We start from the raw sequence: 9,894 nt of genomic DNA on the forward strand, positions 1-9,894 counted from the left end.
AAGGGTTCCCCTGGGACCACACGGGCAAAGCGGGGCAGAATAGGGCAGGACAGGACAGGGGGACTCCATAGGACCGGTGTGCTGTGCGGCACATGCTGGAGATGCGGTGAAGCCTGACTCCTACATGGCTCAGGGGCCCAGGTGATGCCTTTCCTTGGGGTCTTAAAGCCTCTTTGTGGTGACACAAGTCTTGCTCAGGGGCTAGGAACGGGTGGGTAGCATGGCTCAGGCGGACATCGGCCCCTCCTCAGCCTGAAGCCCCTTCACAATGACACTGGGCTATGAGGCCCACAGAGAACGGTCTCCCCCACAACACAGGGCACCCCGGAGCCTGGCAACCCGCTCTGTTCCCAAACTGCTGTCCTGAGCTCGCTCCGGCTTGAAGAAACACACGCCCCCTCGCTCTCCTCTGCTTCAGACAGACCCCCTCACGCCTTCCTCCCAGCTGATGATCCTGTTCATTTCCCTGAGAAAATAGGAGCAATCAGTGCAGAGATTTCTTCCCTCATCATCGACCCTCTCGTCTCCTTCTTCACGGCAATGTCTGCCTGCCTTCCCGGCGCGTGGGTGCAGCCCACTCTCTACCCGCACACGGGCTCCCAGCCCCTCTTGGACTAACTCAGGGACCTTGCTCCAGCAATGTCCCCACCTCTCAACAGCGTCAAAGGTCCCCCCTCTCCTGGACCAGTCCCTCAGCCGGCAAAGGTCCTCTCTCCGCCCCACGATCCCCTCTGGCCAGAACCTCATTTCTGGTTTGCTTTCACAGCCTGCCCAGCAGATGCCCACGGCCACGCCTGCCCCTCCCACCCCCTCGAGCCCTCTTTCATCTGGGGTCCGTCTGCCACTCCATTGGAACCATGCTCAAGGTCACCAGGGCCCCTGGGGCCCCTTCTCGGTTCACCTCTCGCCCAGCAGAGCGGTGGGCTCATGATCCTCCCTCCCTCTTTTCTCCCAGCCTCCCCAGCTGGTTCCCTCTGGTGGTCTTCACTCGCTCCCCGGGGGTCTTCCGGGGTGCTGGAGCGGAGCACGGTGAAGTCTCCGGGTCAACCTTCTTCCCCCGTTACCCTTGAGACCCCTCTGAGCTCCTGGCTTTAAATACCAGCCACCTCCTGGTGGTCCTCTCGGGGTCTCTCTGGTCTCTCCTCTTCCCATGGCTGGCCAGCGCCTGGCACAAAAATCCAAGGCCACACCACTTGCCCAGCTGCCTGGGCCCACAACCATCGCGGGCAGTGGAGACCATCCTTCCTTCAAGATGCAGCCAGAACCAGACCGCCTCTCATCTTCTCCATCCCCAGCCCTCTCTTCCAGGCTCAAAGAACACAGCTTCCGACTGGCCTTCCCCGTCAGTCTATGTTCCACACAGTGGTTTCTGAAGAAGGCAGCCCAGAGCCTGGCTCCTGTCCACTTAGGTCTGAACACGGCCTTGACTGCTGGCCCATCACCTCTGTGTCCACAGTTCCCACCAGCCTCCTGCCGGTTCACTCCGCTGTGGCCAGGCCTCATTGACATTGGAGATGGAGCCCAAGCTCAGCTAGCCTCGGTGTCCCTATCTATCCACGAGAGGGCTGGCCTCGGCTCACACTCAGTCTGTGCAGAGACAGGCACGTTCTAGCCACCTGCTTTGGTTGGCCTGCTCACGGCCCGGGGTTCGACTCACACTTGGTCGGAAAGAGGTGGGCTCAGCAAATACGAGACTCCTAGAGAGGGGAAGGTGGACTGAAGCCGTCAACCCGCCTAGCTCAGCGCAGGCCTTCCTTCCACCATCGGGGAGTCTGGGCCATGTAAGGGTGTGGAGCAAAGCCCTCTGAGCCTTCCCTGCACACACAGGGTGCTCTGCACACCCCATGCTCTCAGAGAGGGACGGCTTCAACACAGCTCTGCAGGGAGGCCTGCCCTGCTCACCCCCGCCCCCTCTGCCAGCACACAGGGCCCCCGTGCTGGCCGCCTCACACGAGGCTGCTGAGAGGCAAGGAGGAGGGGGCCTCGGTTGGTGGGTCAGAGCTGGCCGTCACCTTCCGATGGATCCCAGCAACAGTTTCTTCATCTGCAAAATGGGACCAAGTGGCCCCAGCCAGTCAGCCTTTCCATCTGGTGGAAGGATGCCCCAGTGTCAGGTGCCCCTGAGTCAGCTCTGACTTGCGGAAAGCCCACCACAACACTGCCTGGCCCCCGAACCCATCCTCACAGGGGTTGCTAGGAACCAGACCATTGTCCCAGCAAAGCCGCCAGGTGTGTCCAGATGCGACGCCCGGCATGGTGGCGTGGCAGCGGGGGCCAGGCTATCTGGCTGGCCAAAGTCCTGGGGACTGCCTGCCTGCCTGCTGGCTTCCCCAGGCTCCTCTCTCCTGCGGTCTCCGTCTTAATCACTTTGGAATCAGGTCACTGTCGAAGGCAGTTCAGGGATTTTGGGCTATCATATTGGTTTCTCTGGGTGAAAAGAGTAGAGGATGCTAAGTCGAATCTTAATGATGTCCCTGGAGCACAGGGCGGCCTGGCCACCACAGCCTGCCTGGGCTATTTTGGATCCATCCCTCGCCACCAGATGAGCCGGGGGCCTTCACCTCGTCCTCCTGACCGCAGGATGGAGCAACAGCCCATAGGGAGCGGCCAGTGGCCACTGCGGGCAGCTGAGGGGCTGGGGATGGTGCAAACTCCCCCTCCCACCCCCGGCCCCCACCCCCCACACACAGTGAGACGGGCCTGGCTCGGCCTGGGACAGCAAGCCGGTACTTACGCCATGACAATCACGCTGAAGTCCAGCCAGTTCCACGGGTCCCGCAGAAAGGTGAATGCGTGCAGGCAGAAGCCTCGGGCCAGGATCTTGACCAGAGACTCGAATGTGTAAATGGCTGTGAATGTGTACCTGGGGAGAGAGGCCGAAAGCCCTCAGGCCAGGTCGCTGGGCAGCACAGCCACACGGACCTCCCAGCCCCTCACCCCCCCATCCGCTGCCATCTCACAGTGCCCTCTGTGGGTCTTTCTCAGGACAGGGACTGCTGACGGGAGTAGAAAGCCCGGCCTTGCTCTCTAGGAGCTGCCAGTGGTTTCAAACTGCCGACCACCAGGACCTCGCAGGACTGGGAGAGGCAAAAGAGGGGAGGGGGCTGGGTTAAGGAGCCCCTAGGTGGCGAGTCCCTGGGCCTGGACACGGTCCTCCTGTGGGGGTGACGTTTGGGGTTGTGGCGTGGAGAAGTCCCAGGATACTTACTCGACATACTTGGTCCAGTATGGGGGGTCATGCTGGGCCATGAACACGCAGTTGGTCAGGATGGTGCACATGATGAGCATGCTGAAGAGCGTGGCCTGGGGTCAAGGAAAACCCACGGCACAGGGTGTGGCAGGGCTAGGGTGCCCCCCAAATATGTCCTGGAATCCCAGTCCTCTGGGCCCTGGTGAAGGAGCCCTGCTGGGTCAGTATAAGGTTAGGTGCTAGGCTGCTAAGAGAAAGGTCGGGGGCGGGGGGACGGGGGGGCTGCACCTGTAAAGATTCACAGCCTTGGAAACCCTATGGAGCAGTGGTCCTCAACCTTCCTAATGCCGAAACCCTTTAATACAGTTCCTCACGTGATAATAATCCCCCACAACCCTAAATTTATTTTCATTGTTACTTCACCACTGTCATTTTGCTACTATGATGAAACAAGCGACCCTTGTGAAAGGGTCGTTAGACCCCCAAAGGGGTTGCGACCCACAGGCTGAGAACCGCTGCAGTGGAGGGAAGCGTCGTCTTGTCCAAAAGGATCCCCGTGCGTCAGAATCGACAGCATGCGTGGATCCACCACAGCCAAACTCACTGGCATGGGGTCGATGCCACAAGACGGAACTACTCCCCTGAGTTTCGCGGCGACCCTATAGGACCTGCCTCTGGGGATCTCTGAGACCGTCACTCTTTAGGGGAGCAGAAAGCCCCGTCTTCCCACCTGCAGAGCGGCTGGTGGTTCTGAACGGCGGGCCTTGTGGTTAGCACCCACAACTCACAGCCACCGCACCAGGGCTCCTCTAGGAATGAACTGAGAGGTCCTGTCCTGGAGGTGGCACCGTGGGGATGCCCTGGGCTGTGATTTGCCAAGTTGGCGGTTTGAAACCACCAGCTGCTTCACGGGGGAAAGATGGGGCTTTCTACTCCCGCAAACAGTTACGAGTCTCAGAAACTGCCAGGGGCAGCTCTCCCCCTCTGACGGGGTCCCGATGAGTCGGCATCAACTCAGGAATCAGCAGACTGCAGGGAGTCTGGTTTTGGTTTGGTGGGGGTCATTATTTGGAAGCCCCATCAGGGTAGGCATGTCCTCAATGTAGCCTCGTCTAAATAATATCCAGGTCAGAGAGACACAGATGGAAGAGCAAGGGTCACCAGTGACCCCCTCACTGCCATCGAGTGGATGCCGACTCATAGCACCCTTGCAGGGCAGAGTAGAACTGCCTCTGGGGGGTTTCCGGGACGATACTTCTTTACAGTAGGAAGCTCCATCTCTATCTCATAGAGCAGATCCCAGAAGCTGAAGCTGACAAAACAGGAACCTGACACCTTCGCCCCACCCTCCAAATGTGGTCTGCCAGCCTCCCGAGCTGTGCGGAAAAAGACACTTCTGTTCTATAAAGCCACCCTCTGCTGGTCCGGCCCATACAGTGGCACCACCAAGAAACTCAGCCAGCGCCCCAGGGCTGGTCAGGGCTGCACGGTCCGTGAGACAGGGCCCTGACGGGAGACCCGGGGCTGCAGGGCCCCCTTCTATTCACAGTTGTCACCACCGAGGCTAGCCCCGTCTCCTTGCCCTCACCTGCACTGGTACCCTGGCAGGGACCAGATACCTGGGACAATCCCTGTGGAAGAGTCCCTGTGGACCACGGGGCCAGAGGTTTTAACTAGTTAGGCCGGGTCTGTCCACAGCCACATTGGAGGGGAGGGACCGGCCAGGGGGCAGGGCTTCCTGCTCCCCCGAACACTCACGAGCAGCCAGGCTTGACTCTAGGCTGGGCCGTCCCTGAAGAAATGCCCGGCTCCCTATCTTGGCAGATACATACACCCCGGGGTCCTGACAGAGTTCTTGCTTTTCAAACTGCTTCCTGCCTCTGCCCACGGTCGGCGCTGGTTCTCTGGTCCACCCACTGGACTCCTTCCTCCTCATCCCACAAGACCCCACTCAGCAACCCACACTCCTGCGAGCAGCCAGCCTGACTCTGGCAGCACCCAGGCCAGGGGGATAGAGCGAGGGGCTGCTCCTTGCTGGACAATGCCCGCCTCCCACAAGAGGTGAGTCCTTCAGATGCCAGGGCACTCTTGGGCACCTTTGTGGGTCTCTGCCTGAACCTGTAGTATCCCAGGCCCCACCTGGCCCCTGGCTCTTGCTGCAAGTCCTACTTCAAGCTGACTGCCGTTGACTGGTCTTCCTCACACCTCCCTCGATTCTGCAAGCCCCCCTTCCCCGGGAAACATGGGGCAGACCCTTGCCTCCTGAGTGGGCACCGCAGGGAGGCTGTTCTGGAACAGGGTCACTCTTCTGCCCCCATTAATCCCCCTCCGCAGCCTGACTGGTGTCCCCCAGGCCCTTGACACCACGCCCCAGTCCGGCCCCACGCGCAGCAGCTGCCAAACGGGCGATTCCCACAGGCTGCCCAGGAGCGGCAGTAATTGAGCTCCCGGGGACAGGCTCTTTCTTTCCCAGCATGGCTTCGCCGTTTTTCCACAGCCTGGACAGCGAGGCGAGAGGCTGCGTCGCTCTGGACGCACGGTCCAGGGGGCGACGTCACAAAGGGCTCTGACCAGACCCTCCAACCTGCCCCCACGTCTCCTCACTAGGAACTCGGCTGCAGTTAACCCTCAACTTCTCACCTGACACAGACGACAGGGCATCAGGTTGGGGGAAGCCTCCATGACCAACATGGGACACAGCTCAAATGCCAGTGGCCCCAGAAGCCCGAGTTCTCCCTGGCCACAGGGGGGGTGTCTCTCAGTCCACCCACCCCTCCACCATCAGGATTCTTCATAGCCCCGGGTTAGCACCACCCCCTCTCCTTAGACACACGTCCCCAGGCCCAGACTCCCCCTCAAGGTGTTCCTCACTGGACAGGTGACAGTCCCTCAACCAGCCTGACCCATCCCCACAGACCCACTGGCAGTGAGGAACCCAGGTGATTTCTGAAATAATGGAAGGATGCTAAAAACGCATGTTCTGAAAGCCCTCGCCAGGTTCCATCCCCTGCACCCCAGGGAGCTCATGGGATTCCTCCAACAACCCTGGGGGGAGGGGTGGGGTGGAAGGGCTCCCTTTATGGATGAGGAGGCGGACAGAGAGCTCAAGGCCCAGGGAGCAGAGTTAAAGCAGAGGAACAGCTAGGAGCCTAGGAACGTGCCAGCGTGTACCAGAAGGGGGGCTTTGCAGACGTGGCTGGAGAACTTGAAATGGGGCGTGACTCTAAATCAGAGGTCGGCAAACTGTGGTTCGCCAGTCCTCGGCAGCCCGTTGGGTACGGACACGAGGGCAGTCCTGAAGTCGAGACGAACATGCAAACAAAAGCCATCATCGTCTCACTTATAGGATACGATTCAGATAGTGGGGATGTGATTTCATACATTTGTACAAATCTATGCGGGCTCTCGGATGATGTTTAAACCGTTGCAAGGGGCAGGACTGGCTCTCCGCCTGAGATGTTTGCCGACCCCGGCCCTAGATGAGCCAAGTGGGCCCGACAAAGTCACAGGGGTCCTTCTGCAGAGAAGCAGGGTCAGGAGTGTGAGTGGCAGGTAGGCCCTCATGGGCTTTGAAGATGGGAGGGGACCACAAGCCAAGGCATGCGGGCCTGGGAAAGGAAAGACCAGAGATCCCCCCACCCCGAGCTTCCAGAAAGGGAGGGGCCCCTGCCCATTAATGCTTTGGTTTTGGCCCCTGTGACCCTAACAGAACCAGTCTTGCTTGCGGCCACTCAGTTCCCAGCCAGGACAAAGCCGCGATGAGAAACACACACACAGATGGGGAAGGGCAGAGTCCAGCCTGGACCTCTGGGGGCTGCGCTTCAGGTCTCCGTCTGAAGCCTCCTCGGCACCAACTCTGCACCTGGGCATCAGAGGTCACCTGGTGCCCCCTCACCTGGAGAAGCCCCATTTCTTCAGAGCTTTCAATGGGAACGCTATCCAATGCCTGGCCCCTGCCACCTGCAGGGCAGGCATGAAAAGCCAGCGAGGTAACCAGCACAGAGCAGTCACTGACTCATGGCGACCCTGTGTCACCCAGCATTTCAATGGCTGTGAACCTGTGGAAGCAGAACGCCAGGCCTTTCCTCCACAGTTCCTCTGGGTGGATTCAAACCACCTACTCTTTTGTGAATCTCAAACAACAACAACAACAACAACATTGACAACAACAAACGCAGCCACCCAGTTGACTCCGACTCAGGAGTACAAACCATTGAAGCTCCCCAGGGACCTTTCAAGGCGATACTCCTCACTCAAAGCACCCCCATTGCCACTGACTGGATTCCGGCCCACAGCAAGCAGCCTGAGACTGGGTTTATGAGACGGTGCATCTTTATGGGAGCTGGCAGCCTCTTCTTTCTCCCAGTGGGTGAGTTTGAAGCACCGACCTTAGCAGCCCAAGACCTAACCCACCGAGCCACGAGACTGCCCCACAGGAGGAGGGAGGAGACTGTCTGTCATTGGGGAGGCCCAGGGTCACACATAGCCCAGCAGGACTCTGAAGTGGGATGCCATCAGAAACCATAGGTGCCTTTGGCCACGCTGGGTAGGAAGCTTCTGGAAGAGGCCCTGAGATGGCTGGTTCAGCCCTCCAAAGCAGGGTGGGCTGAGCTGTAGGGGGCTCACTGCTTGCACGGACACAGGTCCAGCCCCTTTCAGCTGTGGCCAGGCTGCTCACAGCGCCCACGCCGGGACAGAAAGCAGTGGTGAGGACGAGCTACCTTGGACTGGAGAATGTGGCAGAGGGGAACGCACAGTCCTACATCAAGCCCGGGAAGAGGCAGGCAGCCCACTGCGTCCTGTGGGGCGCAGCCCGTGTCCCCTGGTGGGCGGTGACGGGGTGGCCCGCCTGGGCACTGGCTGAGGGTGGGATGCAGCCCCCGCCCATCTCTCTCAGGGCCCTTTCCTGCACCCTCTGGCCTTAGAGATAGCTCTTCACCAACCCCAGTCATACCTGTGTGTGTGTGTGTGCGTGGATCCTCTCTTCCTAGCTAGACCGAGTCCCAGTTTCTGTGAGTGTGTGGCCTCAGGACTCCCTGGAGAAGCCCCGCCTACAGCCTTACCAGATGAGGTGCCTGGTCTCCCGGCCAGGGGACACCTGCTTGCACAGGCTGGTCATTTCAGACTGAAGACCAAGCTGGTGTCCTGTGTAGACAAAGGCACAGGCCAACACTCCCTCTTCAATCCTGCCCTGTCATGGTCCCCTAATTCCCACTGTTCCTAAAGGGACCACAAGTAAAATGCCAGCCAGGTCCACTTGGACGGGTTGTGGGGAAAAGCCTGAAGCTTGGCTTGTTCTGCCCCGAGAGGGTTAAGACCCCCAAAGAGGAAAATGAACCGTAGGGGGTGGTTTCATCTCTCTGTGCCATCAAACGAGTTAAAAAAACAAAGCAAAACCCGCCTCCAAACTCAACAACTCCAAGCCACATGGTTGGCTTGCCCAATGGATGTGGAGGAGATGCGTGGGAGGGTTCTGTGAACAGACCCTGTGCCCCTGAGAAGGCACGGCATCCTCTGTGTGCACAGGAGGCCTGTGAATACGACCGCAGCGGTGTCTGGAGGGTCAGCTGGTTTCTTTTCTTTAATCCCCACAGGGACACATTCTGCAAGACGACAACAGGGACACATAGGAGAAACGATTCCACATGCCCATATCTACTTTCTCGGCAGCTTTCCAGGGATGTGCTGCGGGCGAGAGGGGGGCCGGGAGTAAAGCAATACCGAGGGAGCCTGTACGTGCCGGCTGGCATGACACCCCACAAATGCCTGGACGTGCCCAGGGAAACAGGCTCCTCTCTCTGGCTTCTGGGCAGCCTCCGTGTGAGCAGGCGCTGTGTCTCTGGCTCCTTTTACATGTTCTCTGGCCCCTGCTGCTTTTTCCAGACTCACTGCCATTGAGTATGCCACGGCGGGCTCTGCATACTCCGGGACTTAGGAGGTATTTGAACAGGTATGACCATGGCAACAAACTGAAACTCACAACAGGAAACCCGACTGCACACTAGAAGGGCAGAGTGACTGCTACTGGGTTTGTTGCTGTTGTTGTTGTTTTGGTGGGGAGCAGGGGTGGTGGACAGGGGAAGAGTGCTGGAAATAAGCTGGGACTGGGCTTCCAACCAGCAGGCTGGAGGTTCAAGCGCGCTCAAAGGTACGTTGGAAGAAAGGCCTGGTGATCCATCTGAGGAAAACCAGCCGCTGAGCACCCTGTGGTGGAACACAGCTCCACTCTGAGACCCACGGACAGGGCCGCCATGCGTCACCGTCCAGTCTGCGCCAGGACAACTGGCTGGGGTTCTCTTTTCATCTCTCGTTTGGTCTTTTGGATGGTCAGAGAGCCTGGAGCACGCGGGAAGAGCTCCCCGACTGCACACCATCCGTGTGATCTGACTTATGGGGACCCTCTAGGACTGAGCGGTGCTTTTCCTGAGGCTGGACTCTTGGTGGGAGCAGACAGACAGGGCTGCCCACCCCCGCCCCGACCCCCATGGAGTGACTGTGGGGTTGGCCTGCCAACCTCTTGGTTGGCAGCTAAGTGTTGAATCACTGAGCCACCAGAGTGCCCAGGTAAATTATATCTTAATCAAAAAGGAGGGGGGGCGGAGGAGGAGGGGGAAGAGGATGGGTAGGAGAGAAGGAGGAGAGGAGGAGGGGAGGAGGGAGAGGAAGATGGGTAGGAGAGGAGGAGAGGAGGAGGGAGAGGAGGA

General features: G+C 59.3%; 1 protein-coding gene across 9 annotated transcripts in view; it reads right to left on the bottom strand.

The window, feature by feature from the left end:
- SCN5A (sodium voltage-gated channel alpha subunit 5) overlaps positions 1-9,894 on the bottom strand; it is a 90,694-nt gene that overhangs the window by 74,411 nt on the left and 6,389 nt on the right. For all 9 annotated transcript variants that reach the window (XM_045294986.1, XM_004708573.2, XM_045294984.1 and 6 more), the window contains exons 3-4: positions 3,209-3,298; positions 2,735-2,863 (exon numbers count right to left, since the gene is read on the bottom strand). In XM_045294986.1, the coding sequence (XP_045150921.1) occupies positions 2,735-2,863; positions 3,209-3,298 (219 nt within the window). The remainder of the gene's footprint in view (positions 1-2,734; positions 2,864-3,208; positions 3,299-9,894) is intronic.

This window comes from Echinops telfairi, unplaced genomic scaffold (genome assembly GCF_000313985.2).
Source record: "Echinops telfairi isolate 266 unplaced genomic scaffold, ASM31398v2 ScPeMD7_4225;HRSCAF=4972, whole genome shotgun sequence".
Taxonomy (NCBI): Eukaryota; Metazoa; Chordata; class Mammalia; order Afrosoricida; family Tenrecidae; genus Echinops; species Echinops telfairi.